The sequence below is a fragment of the Mustela nigripes genome, chromosome 2 (assembly GCF_022355385.1).
Source record: "Mustela nigripes isolate SB6536 chromosome 2, MUSNIG.SB6536, whole genome shotgun sequence".
NCBI lineage: Eukaryota > Metazoa > Chordata > Mammalia > Carnivora > Mustelidae > Mustela > Mustela nigripes.
In genome coordinates this window covers 170,219,190-170,240,720 of record NC_081558.1, presented here as the reverse complement: position 1 = coordinate 170,240,720, position 21,531 = coordinate 170,219,190, and the positions used below count along the sequence as shown (strand labels likewise).

Sequence of the window (21,531 nt, the reverse complement as noted above, 5' to 3'; positions counted from 1 at the left end):
TATAGCAAATGTTTTTAATTTTTTTTAAACAGGCTCCACACCTATCATGGAGCCCAATGTGGGGCTTGAACTCACAACACTGAGATCAAGACCTGAGCTGAAATCAAGAGTCAAATGTTTAACTGACTGAGCCATACAGGTATCCCTATATAGTAAATGTTTTTTAGCAAGAGTGCCAAGACCATTCAATGGGGGAAAGGACAGCATTTTCAAAAATGGTGCTGGGAAAACTGGTGCTGGGAAAACATGCCAAAGAATGAAGTTGGACTTCTACTCAACTCCATATACAAATAACAACACAAAATGGATTAAAGAACTAAATGCAAGAGCTAAAATTATAAAACTCATAAAGGAAACATATGGGAAAATCTTCATGACCATAGCAATGAATTTGGCACTGATTTCTTGAATATAACATCAAAAGCACAGGAAACACAAAACAAACTACTTTATGAAGATTAAGGATTTTAAGCATCTCAAGAAACTATGAACAAAAGTAGGAAGGCAACCCACAAAATGGGATAAAATATTTGTAAGTCATGTATTTGATAAGGCATTAATATTCTGAATATAGAGACAATTAAAACTCAACAGCAACAAAAAACCTGCCCAAGTCATCAAAAACTGGAATAAACATTTCTCCAAAGAAGATATACAAATGCTTAATAAGCACAAGGAAAGATATTTAACATCACTAATTATTTGGGAAACACAAATCAAAAACACAACCACCTATTACTTCACACCATTAGGATGGCTATTATGAAAAAATTAAAAGTGTTGATGAAGATGCAGAAAAAGTGGAACCCCTGCATACAACGAGTGGCAATGTAAAATGGTGCATCTGCTATGGAAAAGAGCACAGTGAATGAAAAATAAAAAACAAAAAACAGAATTACCACAAGATCCAGCAATCCTACTTTGGGGTATCTATCCCAGTTTCAAAGAACTGAAAACAGAGTTTTGACAATATATTTGTATACCCCCATTCACAGTGGCATTATTCACAATAGTAAAAATGTGGAAGCAACATAAGTGTCCACTGACAGATGAATGGCTAAGCAAAACTGTGGTGTGTGTGTGTGTGTGTGTGTGTGTGTGTGTGTGTAGAGAGAGAGAGAAAGAAAGGGCATACACACACACAATATAATGTTAACCAGCTTTAAAAGGAAATAAATTCTGACATGTTGCAACATAAATAAACTTGGGGATATTATGCCAAGTAAAATAAGCTAACCACAAATAAATAATCAATGATTCCACTTACATGAGGCACTTTAAAGTACTCAAATCCATATGAAGTAGAATGGCAGTTGCTAGTGGCTGAAGGATAAGGGAGAAATTGGTAGTCACCATTTAATGGGTATACAGTTTAAGTAGTACAAGATGAAGAGTTGTAGAGATGGATGGCATTGATGTTAGTACAACATTATAAGTGTATTTAAAACCACTAAACTATAAGAAAATAATTAAAAAAGCAAGCTATGAATGGCATATTAAAAATTAATAATAAATAAACATGAGAAAATATTTAATTTAAAAAAAATAAATAAAACCACTAAACTGGGTGGCTCAGTGGGTTAAGCCGTTGCCTTCGGCTCAGGTAATGATCTCAGGGTCCTGGGATCGAGCCCCGCATTGGGCTCTCTGCTTGGCAGGGGGCCTGCTTCCTCCTCTTTCTCTGCCTACTTGTGATCTCTGTCTGTCAAATAAATAAATAAAATCCTTAAAAATAATTTTTTAAAAAACCACTAAACTACACATTTAAAAATGGTTAAGATGGGGGGTGTCTGGGTGATACAGTCACTTAAGTAACCAACTGTTGGTTTCACCTCAGAGTTGTAAGTTGAGCACTCTTTGCTCAGCAGGGAACCTGCTTCTCCCTCTGCCTGCTGCTTCCCCTGCTTGTGTACTCACTGACTCTCTGATAGGTAAATGAATAGATAGATAGACAGATAGATGGATAGATAGATATCTTTTTGAAAAATAATAGTAAGATGAGCCCCGCATCAGGCTCCATTTTGAGCACAGATCTGCTTAAGACTCTCTCCCTCTGCTCCTCCCCACCATGTGCTCTTTCTTTTTCTCTCTGTCTCTCAAATAAATAATTCTTTTTATTAATGGTTAAGATGGTAAATTTTGTGTTTTGTGAATTTTACAATAAGAAAAGCAGTATCTGGGTGCCTGGGTGGCTCAGTGGGTTAAGCCGTTGCCTTCGGCTCAGGTAATGATCTCAGGGTCCTGGGATCGAGTCCCGCATCGGGCTCTCTGCTCAGCAGGGAGCCTGCTTCCTTCTCTCTCTCTCTCTGCCTGCCTCTCAGTCAAATAAATAAAATAAAATAAAAATAAAATAAAATAAAATAAAATAAAATTTCTCTCTGTCAAATAAATAAATAAAATCTTTAAAAAAAAAGATTTAAAAAAAATTTTAAAAAGCAGTATCTGTCAAAAATTATAAAAACTTATACTTAAAATTGACACATATCTTCTAGTAAATGATATACCAATAAAGTTTATCTTTAAAAAAACAAACAAACAAAAAGAACAAATAGAAAACCAGAATAGTTCTATAATCAGAAGCTGCTCACACACAAAAAAAGGCAACACAAAATAATGAGGAAGGACTGAATTTTTAAGAAGCAATAAAGAATGAGAAAAAGGAAACTGACAGATTGCCAGTTTTTTTCCTCAAGAAAAGAAATCACTGGTCCCAAAAGAAGCTCAATTCCTCTCGCACATTCAAATTGTTTTTTGGGGGTTGAATTGTGCCCCAGAAAAAAAGACAGTCTAAACTCCTAACCCCAGTATCTAAGAATGTTACTTTACTTGGAAATATTGTCTTTACAGAGGTAATGAAGTTAAAATGACATCAACAAGTTAGGCCATAATACATTATGATTGGAGTTCTTATAAAACCTACAAAGTAGGGATGCCTGGATGGCTCGGTCAGTTAATCGCCTGCCTTTGGCTCAGGTCAAGATCCCAGGGTCCTGGGATTGAGTCCCTCAGTACGCTCCTTGCTCAGCAAAGAGCCTGCAGCTCCCTTTGCCTGCCACTCTTCCTGCTTCAACTCTCGTACACACTCTCTCACACTCTCTCTCTCTCTCTCTGGCAAATAAATAAATAAATAAAATCTTCAAAACAAACAAACAAACAAAAAAAAAAACACTGGAAATTGAACACAGAAACAGAAATACATAAAGGAAAGACAACATGAAGACACCCGGAGAGAATATGTAAACAAAAAAGATTGCAGTGATGCATCCAAAACACAAGGAATGCCTGAAGAAGAGAGGAGAGAGACAAGAACAGGTTCTCCCTGATGCCTTCACTAGATCAGTGCTCTGTGCTCACTTCAGCAGCACATACACAAGACCAATGCTCTAACCCCTGAGCTATGGAGCCTCCGAGATGGCTTTAGAGGAAGCATGGCCCTACTGACATTTTCACATGAATTGTGAGTGGATTAAACAATCTAGTCAAAAGGCAGAGACTGCCAGAATAGATGAAAAGTCAAGATCTGCCACGTTGTTTCCCTTAAAAATTCTTATGTTAAAATCCTAAACCCCCAAAGTGATAGTATTGGAGGGGGCCCTTTCAGAAGTGATTAGATCATGAGAGTGGAATCCTATAAATAGCACTCTTATAAAGGAGGCCTAAGAGAGACCCTTTCCACCCTTTGAGGATACAATGAAAAGATGGCTATTTGCACAAAGCAAGAAGCCCTCATATACAATGAAGCTTCTAGGGCTTTGATAGTGATCTTCCCTGCCACTAGAACTATGAAAAATAAATATTTGTTGTTTGTAAGCCTCCCAGTCTATGGTACTTTGTTATATAGCAGCTCAAATTGCCAGGACAAGATCCAACTAAATGCTCTCAATGAGACAATTTGGATTGAAAGAAATAGGTTCAAAGTGAAAAGGTGAAAAAAGGTATACCATGCAAACACCAATCTTAAGACAAATGCAGTATATCAATATCAGACACAATAGACCTTAAAACAAACAAAAATAGAGATAATGTGGGACATTTCATTGATAAAAGGGTTAATTCATCAGAAAGATACACCAATTACAAATATCCATACACTTAATAACAGGACAACAAAATACATTAAACAAAAACTGATAAAACAAAAGAGAGAAATTCAACAGTAATGGTTCGATACTTCAAAACACTTGACAATTTTTAGAAATACTAGAATGAACATCATCGAGGATAACAGGAGCTTTGAATAACAGTATCAACTAATTCAACCTAACAGACCGCTACAGAACACTCCACCAAACAGGAAGAGAATACACATTCTTCTCAAATACACAAAATATTCTGCAAAAAGACTCAAGACCATATGTGATGCCATAAAATAAAGCTCAATAAATTCACAAGAAAGGTGGGCCGCCTGAGTAACTCAGTTGGTTAGGTGTCTATCTTCGGCTTAAGTCATGATCCTGGAGTCCCGGTATCAAGTCCCATGTCAAGCTCCCTGTTCAGCAGGGAGTCTGCTTCTCCCTCTGTGCCTCCCCCTGCTCATACTCTCTCTCTCTCTCTCGCTAATAAATAAATGAAATCTTTTTTTAAAATTTGCAAGAAAGGAAATCATACAAAATGTTCTCAGACCCCAATGAAATTCAATTAAAAACTAACAACAGACAAGTCAGTCACGGTAACATACTATAGAGCTCAGTGACTATAGTTAATAACACTGTATTGTATATTTGAAAATGTCTAAGAGAGTGGGAGTAAATCTCAAAAGTTCTCATCACAAGGAAAAAAGAAATGTTAAACTGTGCACGCAGAAGGACCAACTAGACTTACTGTGGTGATCATTTCTCAATATATACAAATACTGGATCATTACATTGTATACCTGAAAATAATATAATGTTGTGTCAATTATATCTCAATAAAAAATTAACAGAAGAAAATCTTTGAAATTTAAAAATATGCCAAAATTAAATTATATACACTTTCATAACAAATAGGTCCAAAAAATCTTACCTATCAGAAAATACTTTCAAGATTAATGAAAAGAACATCACAACATACCAAAATTTATGAGATATAACTAGCTAATATGTAATATAGCTCAGGGGAAATTCAAAACTATAAACGTCTATGTTAGAAAAGGAGACAAATCTCAAATCAATAAACTTACCATACACCTTAAAATTTAGAAAAAGTACAAACTATTTCCAAAAAAGAACAAGGGAAAAAAAGATTATAGTAGAAATAAATAAAATAAAATACAAAAAACCAATAAGAAGAATTGATGAAATCAAAAGTTGGTTCACTGAAAAGATCAACAGCACTAACAAATCTTTAGAAAGACTGAACAGAAAAAGAGAAGACGCAAATTAGTAAATCAGTAATGGAAAAGAGATCATTAACTATATTACAGTAATTAAAAAGATTATGAGAGAATATTTTGAATGAGCATATGTCAATAAATTAGACAACTTATAAACGCACAAATTCCTAGAAAGGCACAGCTACCAAAACTGACATTAAAAAAAAAGAATATCTTAATAGAGCTACAACAAATAAAAATTTATAGTTGTAATGTGAAAACTTCATACAAACACACACACATGCAAAATGCTAATGACCAGATGGCTCATTGGTGCATTTGATCAAACAGTCAAAGAAAAACTGGCTCAGACAAAAGAGATTGTGACTATTCATCTCAGGGCTGTGGGTTCAAGCCCCACGTTGGGTGTAGAGATTACCCCTGGGGATAAAAATATATGTTTATTAAATAAGGAAAAAAAAAAAATACAATCTTAGGGACACCTGGGTGGCTCGGTCAGTTGAGTATCTGCCTTCAGCCCAAGTCATCATCCTGGAGTCCTAGGATAGAGTCCCACATCCAGCTCCTTGCTCAGCAGGGAGCCTGCTTCTCCCTCTGCCTGCTGCTCCCCCTGCTTGTGTTCACTCGCGCTCTCTCTCTCTCTGACAAATAAGTAAAACTGTTAATAAAAAAATAAAATTAAAAAAATACAATCTTAAAAACAAAACATTTAAAGAAAAATTAATATTGACCCTCCAAAAATTCTTCCAGAGAAACAAAAGGAAGAGAGAACACTTCCAACTCATTCTTTAAGGTCTGTATTAACCTGATTCCAAAGCCAGACAGAGAGAACTTAAGAAAACAGCAGTTAGGGGCAGCTGGGTGGCTTAGTGGGTTAGGCCTCTGCCTCCAGCTCAGGTCATGATCTCAGGGTCCTAAGATCGAACCCTGCATACGGCTCTCTGCTCAGCAGGGAGCCTGCTTCCCTCTCTCTCTGCCTTCCTCCCTGCCTACTTGTGATCTCTCTCTCTGTGTCAAATAAATAAATAAAATCTTTAAAAAAAAAGAAAACAGCAGTTAAATTTCTCTTCTTAATGCAAATGTAAACATATTCAACAAAATCCTAACAAACTGAATCCAGCAACATATAAATTGGATAATAAATTAGGATCAAGTGGGATTTGTCCCAAGAATCAAAGTTAGTTTAAGATTTTAAAATAAAGTTATGTTATTATTTTATTAATACATTGTGTCAATAAAGGATACAAATTATGTAATATGAATGCAGAAAAGGCATTTGACAAAATCCAACACACATTCATGATAAAAAGCCTCCAACAAATTAGTAATAGAAAGGAACTTCCTCATCATGAAAATGGATAGGTATTAGTCTATCTGGGTTACTATAACAAAATATTATAAAGTGGGTGGCTTATAAACAACATTCATTTCTCATGGCTCTGGAGGCTAAGTTCAAGATTAGGGTGCCAGCCAGCATGGTCAGGCTCTGGTAAAAGCCCTCTTCTAGACTGCAGATTGCTAACTTCTCACTGTGTCCTCACATGATGGAAGAAACTAGGAAGCTCTGTGAGGTCTCTTATTTAGGCAGGAATCCCATTCATGAGTGCTCCACCCTCATGAGTTAAACAACCTCCTAAGGACCCCATCTCCAAATTCCATCACACTGGGCATTAGAATATCTTTTTTTTTTTATTGTTTTATGTTATCACCATACAGTACATCATTAGTTTTTGATGTAGTGTTCCATGATTCCTTGTTTGTGTGTAACACCCAGTGCTTCATGCAATCCATGCCCTCCTTAATACCTACCATCAGGCTCATCCATCCCCCCACCCCCCTCCCTTCTAAAACCCTCTGTTTGTTTCCCAGGGTCCATAGTCTCTCATGATTCATTTCCCACTCCGATTTCTCCCCCTTTGTTTTTCCCTTCTCCTAATGTCTTCCATGCTATTCCTTATGTTCCACAAATATGTGAAACCATATGATAACTGACTTTCTCTGTTTGACTTATTTCACTTAACATAATCTCCTCCAGTCCCATCCATGTTGATCCAATAGCTGGGAATGTCAACATAAACATTTTGAGGGGACACAGACATTCAAACGACAGCAAAGCATCTAAGAAAAATCTGGCTGACATGATACTAATGGTAAATAATGGTAATGATAATGGTAAAATACTAACTTTTTGCTCTGAGAGTGGGGGAAAAAAGAAAGATGTCCATTCTCACCACTTCTATTCCACATTGTACTAGATGTTCTAGCCAGGACAATTAAGCAAAGAAAGAATATTAAAGGCCTCCAATTGGAAATAAAGAAGTAAAACTGTCTTTATGAACAAAACTCCAAGCAATCTACAAAACACTTCTAGAATTAGTAAGACACAGTCACAGCATATTATAATAAATCAGTTCCTATAGACTAACAATGAACAGTGTGAAAATAAAATTTAAAAAAAATTCTAGTCACAACAGCATCAAGAAGAAAATAAATAACCAAACACTGTAGAAAGAAATTAAAAAGGATCTAAATAAATGGGAAGATATTCATGTCCATGAATCAGAGGACTTTTAAATATTAAGTCAAATATGGCCAAAATCCCCAAATTAGTCTACAGATTCAACACATCTTCTATCAAAATTCTTGTTGGCTTTTTTGTTAAAATTGGCAATCTGATTCTAAAATTAAACAAGAAATACAAGGAACCCAAAACAACCAAAACAATCTTGAAAAATGTAATAAAGTTGGAAGTCTCTCACTTCCCGATTTCCAAACTCAATGCCAAGTTGTAGTAATCGAGACATAGTGGTACTGGCATAAGAACAGATACATAGGTCAATGGAATATAATTCCAAATCCAGCAATAAATCTTTATATTTATAGTCAATTGATTTTCAACAAAAGTACCCAAAAAATTGGTACCCATTCAACCAATGGTACTGGGACAACTGCATATTCACAAACAAAAATATAAATTTGGATGCCTATCTCATATCATATCCAAAAACTAACTCCAAATGAATAAAAGACCTAAATCTAATAGGTAGAATCTTAAAACTCTTAGAAGAAAACCCAAGATTAAATCACTATAACCTCAGATTAGGAAACAGTTTCCTAAGACAACAAAAGCACAGCAACAAAAGAAAAATATATAAGTGAGAGTTTTTTTAAATGAAAAAATTTCTGTGCTTCAAAAGACACTATCAACATCAAGAAAGTGAAACACTGAGTGGGAGAAAATGTTTGCAAATCATATATCTGATAAAGACTTGTAGGGACCCCTGGGTGGCTCAGTCGGTTAAGCAGCTGCCTTGGGCTCAGGACCGTGATCCCAAGGTCCTCAGATTGAATCCCGCATCAGGCTCCTTGCTCAGTGGAAAGACTGCTTCTCCCTCTGCCTCTGCCTGCCACTCTGCCTGCGTGCTCTCTCTCTCTCTCTGACAAATAAATAAATAAAATCTTAAAAAAAAAAAAAAGACCTGTATACAGACTATAAAAATAATTCTTACAACTCAACAAAAATGGAAACAGCACAATTTTAAAATGGTAAAGGATCTAAATAGACTACTCTCCAAAAAAGATAAAAAATGACCAACAACCACATAAAAAAAATAACATCATTAGGAAATACAAATCAAAACTACAATGAGGTACCATTTCACACCCACAGGGACATCTATGGAAGGAAGGAAGGGAGAGAGAAAGGGAGAGAATTAACTATTGGTAAGGATATGGAATCACCAATATGTTTTTCATTTCCTACAGACAATTAACTTGAAAAGGGAGAATAAGACTAAGTACCTCAGAAAGTCCTCTGACATTAATTTAAGAACTCCAAGACTAATGTCTTCTAATTCATGTGATCTCCCAGTAACTGTAATTTTTACTTTACTACTCATTTTTTCATTCATTCCCTATTCTAAATAAGAAAATTCAACGCTTTTGCACAATAACAGCTTTTTAATCATTAACAGACGTACAATCATAAAGTGCTCTAAATTTCCTTTAACTGTAATACAATCCCCCAAATATTTAATTCTAGTATAACCATAATTCACCAACAATATGACTAGTCCCAGAATTGCTAAGTTGAGCATCCTTCTTACTGCAGACCACAAATGATGAATCAAGCATTATAATCAGTCTATATTTAACTCTTGTTTTATCAGCTAAAGTTTATCAAGATGTTCCAAATGCACAAAAACAAGGAGTTAAAATGACATAGAATCACAGAAAGTCCAAGCTTGAAGAGAAACAGAATTGAATCTTGAATTCAGTCTTTGTATTTCAAAAGAATGGTAACTGAGACCCAAAGAGGTTAGATGAATCACCCATGGTCACACTATTTATACACAATATAAGTCCATCTTATGTCATACACACATTATCTTACCTTTCTGGTGATGTTTTAGAAGTGACAGGACGTCCACGGACACCTTTTCTACTTTTATGGTCTAGAGATAGGACCTTATTTCTTAGGCTTCTTTTCCACTGGGGGGGAAAAAATGGAATTTAATACTAAGTATGACAATATAACAATTACAAGTCACTTAAATTTCCTTTTATTTAGAAATTCAAGATAAACAGCCAAATAGGGCACAAACGAAAAAAAGTGCAATCCACAAAACCCCCTGGCTCTTTTGCTAGTACAGAAATATAAGTCCACCAAAAAAATAGGAGGATATTTTAAAATGTCAAGGTAAGTTTAGTTAGGAAATGCAACATTTTGAGGCTCCAAAGCTTACATAATCATATGATTTTATAAGACAAAAGGAAATAAAAATTATTATATACCAAGTTAAATGGGGTCTGTGATTTTGAAGTTGCATTTATAACAACTGGAAGGGATTACAACTGGTTCCCTATGAATTGCTAAACGGAAAATTTTAGGAAAGAGTCACACAGTTTACTAAGAGGGTTTAGATTTAATCTGACTAGACCCAAAAATTAAAATTATCTAATACAAAAGAATATGAATCTAGACAAGTAAATTATTTATCTTCTCTGCATTAGTTTCCTTCTCTCCATTAGTTCCCTTATCATTAAAATGGACATAACAGTTGCTATCTCACAAGGACAGAAGATAATACATATGTATTAAGTTTAAAACACTGTTTTCCTTAAAGAGATTTGTACACCTGTGCTTATAGCAGCACTATTCACAAAAGTTAAAAGGTAGAAGTGATTCAAGTATCCCATCAGTAAAAAAAAAAAAAAAAAAAAAAATGGATACACTGAAATATTGTTCAGTCTTTTTTTTATTCAGTCTTAAAAAGTTAACTTTCACACATGCCACAACATGGATAACCCTTGATGACTGTCGGAGAACAAAAAATATATATATTGGTCTCTGCCCCATTTCCTGGCTTAGAGCTCCTAAAACCCTTACAATTTCCTGGATTGATAGGAGGATCTTTTGTTATAATATTTGATCCTTGATCCCCATTCCTAACATAGGCCTCCTGAAACCCTTGTAATTTCTTGGGTGATAGGAGTGTCTTTTGTACTAAAGAGGTTGTTCAGGGCACCTGGGTGGCTCAGTGGGCTGGGGCCTCTGCCTTAGGCTCAGGCCATGTTCCCGGGGTCCTGGGATCGAGCCCCCAGTCGGGCCCTCTGCTCAGCGGGGACCTGCTTCCTCCTCTCTCTCTCTCTGCCTGCCTCTCTGCCTACTTGTGATCTGTCAAATAAATAAATAAAATAAAATAAAATAAAAGAGGTTATTCTGGGTGGGCTCCTGGAAGGCTCCTGGATGAGGGTTGGTCACCAAAAAGACTAAGCCATAATTAGAAATTTGGAATTTTTAGCCTCACCCTCCATTCTCTAGAGAGGGGGAAAGAGCTGAAAACAGACTTGGTAAGTTATACCCACATGAGGAAGCTTCCATAAAAATCCCAACAGTATGGGGTTCAGAGTAATTTCAGGTTGGTGAACACATCCACATACCACACCCATGAACTGCACAAGGACAGCGGCTTCTGCACTGGAGACCCTCCCAGACCTCATCCTGTGTTATCTCTTCATCTAGCTGTTCAATTGTATTCTTTACTATATTCTTTAATAAACTGATAAATGTAAGTATTTTCCTGGTTCTCCCAGCATCTCTAGCATAAAGTAATCAAACCTGATGGGGTAGCTGGGAGAACCTCAGATTTATAGCCACTCGATCACAAGCACAGGTGACAGGTGGACTTCTGGCTGGCATCTGAAGTAGGATGGAAGCATTCTTCCTGGACCAAGCCCTTAACTTGTGGGGTCTGACACTACTTTCAAGCAGTGTCATAACTGAATTAAATTATAGAATACCCAGCTGGTGTCACAGAGCATTGCTTGGTAGGGGAAAACCCACACATAACTGGTGTCAAAAGTATTGTAAATATGATAGTAGTGTAAGAGTAAATCAGAAACAAAGGAGGAAAACTCGGTTTTTCCCAACACGATGACATTATAAGATGTGAAAAAAAGTCAGTAACAAAAGGACAGATACTGTATGATTCAAGTTATATGAAATATCTAAAATAGTCGAATTCGTACAAACAGAAAGTAAAATGGTGGTTGCCTGGGGCCAGGGTAGGGGGGAATGGAGTATTGTTTAATAGGTAGTGTTTCAGGTTTGCAAGATATAAAGAGTTCTGGAGATGGATGGTGGTAATGGTTGCACAACAATGTGAATGTAGTTCATGCCAGTGAATTGTACCCTTAAAAATGGTTAAAATGATAAATTTTAGGGACGCCTAGGTGGCTCAGTTGGTTAAGCAGCTGTCCAAGATAATGCTTTAAGATAAGTAAAAGAAATAAAAATACAGATTGGGAGAAAAAAATAAAACTTTTATTTAAGGTGACATAACTGTCTATGTAGAAAATCCCAAAGAATCAATTTTTTAAAAAAAATCAACTCCTTCAACAAATAAGCCATTATAGCCATGGTGCAGGAAACAAGGTATTTTTACAAAAGTCAATTACTTTCTTCTTTTAAATTAACATTGCAATCTAAAGTTAAAAACAATACTATTGGGATGCCTGGGTGGCTTATTCATTGCACGTCTGCCTTCGGCTCAGGTCATGATCCCACAGTCCCGGAATCGAGCCCCACATTGGGCTCCCTGCTCAGCGGGAAGCCTGCTTTCCCTCTCCCACTCCCCCTGCTTGTGTTCCTGCTCTTGCTGTCTCTCTCTCTGTCAAATAAATAAATAAAATCTTTAAAAAAAAATCTACATTAGCACAAAAAATATATATATATGTGCAAATCAAAAAAAAAACCACACACATAAAATCTATACAACAAAAAACACAAAACTGTATTAAAAGGTATCAAAGATCTAAATAGGGGGTGTCTGGGTGGCTCAGAAAGTTAAGCCTCTGCCTTCAGCTCAGGTCATGGTCTCAGGGTCCTGGGATCGAGCCCCACATCAGGCTCTCTGCTCAGTAGGGAGCCTGCTTCCTCCTCTGTCTCTGCCTGCCTCTCTGCCTACTTGGGATCTCTGTCAAATAAATAAAATCTTTTAAAAAATCTAAATAGACATTTCATGTACATGGATAGGAAGACTCAATATTCCAATGCTGTCTTCCCAACTTGATCTATAAAGTCAACACAAACCAATAACCCAGAAAGTTAGTTTGTGGATGTTGACAAAATGATTCTAAATTTTAAACAGAAAGACAAAGACCCAGAATAGCCAATACAATGTTGAAGAAAAACAAACTCAGGAAACTTACAGTCCCAACATCAAGACTTATTACAAAGCTACAAAACGATAAACAAATAGATCAATGGAACAGAATAAAGCACTAAGAAATAGATCCACATAATAAAATCAACTGATCTATGACATGAGAACAATGGCAATTTAATACAGAAAGGCTATTATTTTCAACAAATGGTGCTAATATCCATGTAGAAACAAATAGAGACATAACTCTTACACCTTTCACAAAAATTAATGCAAAATGGGCCAACAGATCTAAATTTAAAATGCAAAACTATAAAATTCCTAAAAGCAACATCAGCAAAAACCTAAGTGACCTTGGGTTAGGCAAGTACTTCTTAAATATAATACCTAAACAACCATCCAAGAAGAAAAAAAAAATGACAATTTGGGCTTCACTGAAATTAAAACTTCTATTTTACAAAAGTCCATTAAGGGAATGAAAAGATAACACAAAAACTAGGAAAAAAAAATTTACAGAACACATATCTGATAAAAAGACCAGTATCCAAAATATACAATAGACTCCTAAAATTCAAAAATAAGAGAACAATCCAATTTTAAGAAGAGCCAAAGATCAAGGGGTGCCTGGGTGGCTCAGTCGGTTGGGCGACTGCCTTCATCTCAGGTCATGATCTCAGGGTCCTGGGATCAAGTCCCGCATCAGGCTTCTCACTCAATGGGGAGTCTGCTTCTCCCTCTCTCTCTGCCTGCTGCTCTGCCTACTTTTGGTCTCTCTCTGTCTTTCTAATAAATAAATAAAATCTTTAAGGAAAAAAAAAAAAAGAAGAGCCAAAGATCTGAAGGCACACCTCACCAAAGAAGATACACAGCTTCCAAATATGCATATGAAAAGAAACTCAAGAAAACATGTCATCACAAACTGCAAGTTAAAACAAGATACCACTATATATGTATTAGGATTGCTAAAACACAAAACACTGACAATACCAAATGTCAACTAGAATGTGGAGCATCAGAAAATCCCATTAGATGCAGGTAGGAATGCAATATGGTACAACCATTTTGGAAGACAGTTTAGCAATTCCTGACAAAACTAAATACACACTTAACATACAATCCAACAACTGCAATCCTTGAAACAATTCAGAAACATGTCCACACAAAAACTTGCACATAAATGTTTACTGTGTCTTTATTCATAATTGCCAAAACTTGAAAGCAACCAAGATATCTTTCAACAGGTGATGGGTAAACAAACTGTGCTACATCCACTTAATGGAAATTATTCAGCACTAAAAACAAGGAACAGTGGGATAGGCTGCGCATGTGTGGAGGCAAGGGACATATGGAAACTACTTTCTACTCAATTTGCTGCAAACCTAAAGCTCTAAGAAATAGTCTTATAAAAATTTTTTTATTTTTTTAAAGATTTATTTATTTTTGTGAGGGAAATAGAGAATGCATGGGTAGGTGGAAAGACAGAGGGAGAGGGAGAAAAGAAGCAGACTCCCTGCAGAGCGAGGAGCCTGATGTGATAAGCTTAATCTCAGAACCTTGAGATCATGACCTAAGCCAAAAACAAGCTGGATGCTTAACTCAGTCACCAAGGTGCCCCCCATAAATTCTTTTTTTTAAAGAAACGAGCTATCAAGCCACAAAAAAAGACATTAATGAAGGTAAAATCATATTGCTAAGTGGAAGAAGACAATCTAAAAGGGCTGTATGATTCCATGTGACATTATAGAAAAAGTGAAACTGAACATTATTAAAAAGATCAGTGGAGCACAAAAGATTTTTTTTTTAAGATTTTTAAAAAGATTTTATTTATTTATTTCTCAGAAAGAGAGAGAGAGAAAGCACACAAGCAGGCAGAGAGGCAGGCAGAGGCAGAGAGAGAGGCAGGCTCCCTGCTGAGCAAGGAGCCCGATGCAGGACTCGATCCCAGGACCCTGGAATCATGACCTGAGCCGAAGGCAGCGGCTTAACCCACTGAGCCACCCAGGTGTCCCTCAAAAGATTTTTTTTCTTTTTTTTTTTTAAAGATTTATTTATTTATTTATTTGACAGAGAGACATCACAAGTAGGCAGAGAGGCAGGCAGAGAGAGAGAGAGAGGAGGAAGCAGGCTCCCCGCCGAGCAGAGAGCCCGACACGGGACTCGATCCCAGGACCCTGAGATCATGACCTGAGCCTAAGGCAGCGGCTCAACCCACTGAGCCACCCAGGCGCCCCTCAAAAGATTTTTTTAACAGTGAAATTATTCTGTATCAGATTGTAATGGCAGATACATGCCATTATACATTGTCTAAACACAGAATATACTAGACAAAATGTGAACCCTAATGTAAACTATGGACTTCAACCAACAATAATCTACCAGGGATAGTTTCAGTTCAAAATGACATTGTAGGGGGACCTGGGATGCTCAGCTGGGTAAGCATCTGCCTTCGGCTCAGGTCACGATCCCAGGGTCTGGGGATCAAGCCCCACATTGGGCTCCTTGCTCAGTGGAGAGTCTGTTTCTCCTCTCCCTCTGCTGTTCCTCCTGCTTATTCTCGCTCTCCCACTCAAATAAATAAATAAAATTAAATTAAAAAATTTTAATGACAATGTACAATGTACAAGGAGCCTGAAATCACTTCCTCCCACAGACATACCAAATCTATATTTACTCCTTCTGAAAAAACCCAGAAACTAGCTGAACAACTCCTTTAAATATTACAGGATTGAGAAAAAGCATTGAAACATACAGGAAAAGCTGAGATAATCTAACCATAAACACCACCCCTGGCAAAATGGAACACAACCAGGAGAGAATTGAGAACTCCTAGCTTCGCCTAAGGTACAAAGGATTTGGACCCTACAACTGGCACCCTAACTGGGATTGAGCACCGTACTTGGCTCCCTGCTCAGTGGGGAGTCTGCTTCTTCCTTTCCCACTGCTCCTCCCTACCACTCATGCTCTCTCTGCCTCTCACACTCACTCTCAAATAAACATATAAAATCTTTTAAAGGAAAGAAAATTACGGACCAATATCCCTGATAAAAATAGATACAAAATTCCTCAATAAAATATTAGCAAATCCAATTCAACCATACAAAAGAATCAAATAGGATTTATTCTAGGGATGCAAGGAAGGTTCAGCATCCACCAATCAGTGAAGGTGATACACCCCATTAACAAAATAAAAGTAAAACATATCATCTCAACAGATGCAGAAAAAGCATCTGACAAAATTCAACATCCATTCTTTAATAAAAACTCTCAATGAAGTAAACTCTCAATGAGAGTTTAATAAAAACTCTCAATGAATGTACCTAAATATAATAAAGTTCATATATCATAGTGCACAGTGCTTATCATACTCAATCGTGAAAAGCTGAAAGTTTTTCCTCTAAAATCAGGAAGAAGACAAGGATTCCAACCCTACCCACTTTAACAGAATACTAACCAAATCTTGCAATTAGGCAAAAAATAAATAAATAAAAGACAACCAAATCAAAAGGAAGTAAAATTGTCTCTATTCACAGGTGACATGATATTATATATAGAAAAGCTTAAAGATGCCACCAAAAATCTTGAACTTAGGATGGACCCTGAGGGCCTAATGCTAACTGAAATAAGTCAGACCGAAAACAAACAAACAAATACTGTATGAGTTCACTCACAGGAGGAATCTAAGGGGAAAAAAAAAAAAACACCAAACTTATAAAAAGAACAAATTTGTAGTTACCAGAGGTGGAGAGTGGGCAAAGTGAGTGAAAGGGGTCAAAAAGTACAAACATTAAGTTACAAGATAAATAAGTCCCAGGAATATAATATACAGCATGGTGATTTACTTAACAATATTGATTATTTACCTGAAAGTTGCTAAGAGATGTTAAAAGTCTCATCAAGAGAAAACTATTACTGGGGTACCTGGGTGGCTCAGTGGGTTAAAGCCTCTGCCTTCAGCCCAGGTCATGATGTCAGGGTCCTGGGATCGAGCCCCACATTGGGCTCTCTGCTCAGTGGGAAGCCTGCTTCCCCATTTCTCTCTGCCTGCCTCTCTGCCTACCTATGATCTCTCTCTCTCTCTGTCAAATAAATAAATAAAATCTTTAAGAAATATATAAGAAAACTATTACTATGTATTAACAGATATTAGCTAATCATTCTGCAATATAAACATATATCAAATTATTATATTGTATACCTAAAGCTAATACAATGTTATAGGTCAATTATATCCAAGAAATAATAATAACTTACCAGTACTGGCTTATCAACTGTAACAAATATACCACATTGATGCAAAGATATTAATAAAGGAAAGTATGTAACAGGGGAAGGGGAATTGAGGGGCATATGGGTATTGCTGGTACTACCCCTTCAATTTTTCTGTAAAGCTAAAATTACTCTAAAAATAAAATCCATTAACTAAAAAAATTAACAAACTGACTATATCAAGTGCTAAGAAAAATACAGAGCACCCAGAACTCTCCACACATTGCTGGTGAGAATGCAAAATGGTACAAACACTCTGAAAAACGGTTTGTCAATTAATATACACTTATCATATGACCCAGGAATCCCACTCCTAAATATTTACCCAGAGAAACTAAAATTTATGCTCACAAAAAAAAAAAAAAAAAAAAAAAAAAAAAAAACGCAAACACTTATAGGAACTTTATTCCTAATGCCCAAAATCTGGAAACAACCCATATGTCCCTTAATGGGAGGAATAAACTACTGATACACACAAAAACATGAATGAATTTCAATGACATTATGCTAAATAAAAAGTCATTCTCAAAACATTATACACTCTAGGATTCCATTTTATGTGACATTCTGGAAAATGTAGAGGTATAGCTACAGAAAACAACATTACCAAGGGTTAAAAGTGGGAACAGAGTATAATTACAAAGGAGACAGCACCAGGGGATTTTCTGGAGTAATGGGACAGCATAATATCTTCATTGTCATGATACTTATATGAATCTATACAGATCCTGTAATTCAGAACTGTACACTAAGGAAAAAAACACAAACACACACACACACCCTTTTATTATGGTGATGGCTGCAAAAGCATATACATTTGTCAAAGTTCAAAGAAGAATTAAAATGGATTAATTTAATTGCAAAAAATTAACTCTCAATAAAATTTATTTTAAAAGAGCAAAAAAACTGAACTCACACTTCCCAAAAAAGATATATGATAGCCAATCAACATATGAAAATGTCTTAATACCATTAGTCATCAGGAAAATGCAAATTAAAACTAAGCCCAAAAGTCCATCAACAGAAGAATTAAATAAACAAATTGTGTTATAGCCACAAAATGAAATACTACTTAGTAATAAAAAGGAACAAACTACTGATAGATGCAAAACAGGGATGGATTTCAACATTTTACTGAGCAAAAGAAGCAAAATACGAAAGAGTATTGTATGAACATATATACAAATTATTATTTATGTAGGCAGATGCATTTTTTTTCTTCAAAGAGATGAAAAAAACTATTAATGGTGGTTGCCATTAGGAAAAAGGAACAGAAAAGAGTATTTATTTATTTCACCGATACCTTTCTATACACCCCAAATTTTCTAACCTTAAGCAATTTTTTCCTTTTTATCTCAACACAATCATCTTTTTTTTTTTTAAAGATTTTATTTATTTATTTGACAGAGATCACAAGTAGTCAGAGAACCAGGCAGAGAGAGAGAGGAGGAAGCAGGTTCCCTGCTGAGCAGAGAGCTTGATGCGGGGCTTAATCCCAGAACCCTGGGATCATGACCTGAGCTGAAGGCAGAGGCTTTAACCCACTGAGCCACCCAGGCACCCCAGCATAAGTCATCTTATCTCATTTATTATTTCTGTTTTTTGTACCTTGTATAAGAAACAAATGTATTATGATAGTCAAATTTTTAAATAATGTTAAAGCAACTACTATTAATGACAAATCTTTCCTCTGAGAACGAGTTAGAATAAATGGTTAATTTTTCTCGTCTGTACATAAAAACATATTCAACATGACTTAAAATTTGCTATCCTAAAATGCTAATGTTATGAACTGAATTGTGCTTCTCCTGCCAATTTCATATATTAAAGTCCTCACTGTCAATATAACTATATGTGGAAATGGGGCCTTTACAAAGTTAATTAAGTTTAAATGAGGTCATAAGGGTAGGGACTTAATCCAACAGGACTGGCATCCTTATAAGAAGAGAAGTACCAGAAATGTGAGTATATAGAAAAAAAGGTCATAGGAAGAAACAGCAAGAAAATGACCATCTATAAACCAAAGAGAAAAGGCTTACAGAAACCAGCCCTACCAGCACCTTAATCGTGGACTTCAGCCTCCAGAATTATTGGAAAATAAATTTCTGATGTTTAGCCACCCAGTCTGTGATATTTTCTTATGTTAGCCTAGCAGATTAATACAGGCTCAAATGGACAAACTGGAAAATCTGAGAAAAATTCTATTTTTAAAAAATGACCATGAGGGGAGGAGTCAAGGTCACAGAGAAGTAGCAGGCTGATATTATATCAGGTAGCAGGAGATCACCTAGATAGTTTATCAAACCATTCCAAACACATACAATTCTAACAGGAGATCAAAGAGGAGAAGGGCAGCAATTCTAGAAACAGAAAATAGACCACTTTCTGAAAGGCAGGACCTGCGGAGAAGTGAATCCAAAGCAATGGGAAGAAAGACCGCGGGGTGACGGGCCAGCTCCCAGAAAGTGGCAGAGCAATGGAGCACAAAATCAGAACTTTTTTGTTTTTTTTCATTTATTTAACAGAGAGAGAGAGTTCACAAGTAGGCGGAGAGGCAAGCATGGAGAGAGGGGGAGAAAGCAGGCTCCCTGATGAGCAGAGAGCCCGATGCGGGGCTTGATCCCAGGACCCTGAGATCATGACCTGAGCCAAAGGTAGAGGGTTAATGCACTGAGCTACCCAGATGCCCCCAAAATCAGAACTTTTAAAAGTCTGCTCCACTGAGGGACATCGCTCCAGAGGCTAAGCTGGGGTGAAGCCCATGCACAGACAGCATGGTCTCGGGTCCCACGGGGTCACAGAAGGATTGGGGGTGTGTGAGTGTCACAGAGTTCACAGGTATTAGAGAAGGGAAGCTGGCTACAGAGACAGAGCTGAGGAGAGAGCGCTCAAGGTTACCTTAAACTGTGATCCGTGGCACACAATAAAACCTTTAAATGACACACTGGACCAGATGGATATCACAGATATATACAGAACATTCCATCCCAAAGCAACAGAATATACATTCTTCTCTAGTTCACATGGAACATTCTCCAGAATAGATCATATCCTGGGTCACAAATCAGGTCTCAACCATTATCAAAAGATTGGGATCATTCCCTGCATATTTCAGACCACAATGCTCTGAAGCTAGAACTCAATCACAAGAGGAAATTTGGGAAGAACCCAAACACATGAAGACTAAACAGCATCCTTCTAAAGAATCAATGGGTCAACCAGGAAATTAAAGAAGAATTGAAAACATTCATGGAAACAAATGATAATGAAAACATAATGGTTCAAAATCTGTGGGACACAACAAAGGCAGTCCTGAGAGGAAAATATATAGCAATACAAGCCTTTCTCAAGAAACAAGAAAGGTCTCAAATACACAACCTAACCCTACACCTAAAGGAGCTGGAGAAAGAACAACAAAGAAACCTAAACCCAGCAGGAGAAGAGAAATAATAAAGATCAGAGCAGAAACCAAAAAAACAACAACAAATCAAGGAAACTAGGAGCTGGTTCTTTAAAGAATTAATAAGATTGATAAATCCCTGGCCAAACTTATCAAAAAGAAAAGAGAAAGGACCCAAATAAATAAAATCATGAATGAAAGAGGAGAGATCACAACCAACACCAAAGAAACACAAACAATTATAAGAACATATTATGAGCAACTCTATGCCAGAAAATTTCACAATCTGGAAGACACGGATGCATTCCTAGAGAAATAGAAATTACTAAAACTCAACCAGGAAGAAAAAGAAAACCTGAACAGACCCATAACCAGTAACGAGGTTGAAGCATTCACCAAAAATCTTCAAACAAACAAGAGACCAGGGACAGTCGGCTTCCCAGGGGAATTTTACCAAACATTTACAGAAGAATTAATTCCTCTTTTCCTGAAACTGTTCCAAAAAATAGAAATAGAAGGAAAAGTTCCAAACTCATTTTATGAAGCCAGCATTGCCTTGATCCCAAAACCAGACAAAGATCCCATCAAAAAAGAGAATTACAGACCAATATCCTTGATGAACATATATGTGAAAATTCTCACCAAAATACTAGCAATAGGATCCAACAGTACATTCAAAGGATTATTGACCACGACCAAGTAAGATTTATTCCAGGGCTGTAAGGTTGGTTCAACATCCGCAAATCAATCAATGTGATACAATACATTAATAAAAGAAAGAACAAGAACCATATGATACTCTCAATACATGCTGAAAAAGCATTTGACAAACCACAGCATCCTTTCCTGATCAAAACTCTTCAAAGTGTAGGGATAGAGGGTAC

The 21,531-nt window shown here is 36.5% G+C and overlaps 1 protein-coding gene across 5 annotated transcripts in view; it reads right to left on the bottom strand.

The window, feature by feature from the left end:
* The window catches only part of SENP7 (SUMO specific peptidase 7), a 155,726-nt gene that overhangs the window by 102,077 nt on the left and 32,118 nt on the right, over window positions 1–21,531 (bottom strand). For all 5 annotated transcript variants that reach the window (XM_059392060.1, XM_059392062.1, XM_059392063.1 and 2 more), the window contains one exon: window positions 9,708–9,805. In XM_059392060.1, the coding sequence (XP_059248043.1) occupies window positions 9,708–9,805 (98 nt within the window). The remainder of the gene's footprint in view (window positions 1–9,707; window positions 9,806–21,531) is intronic.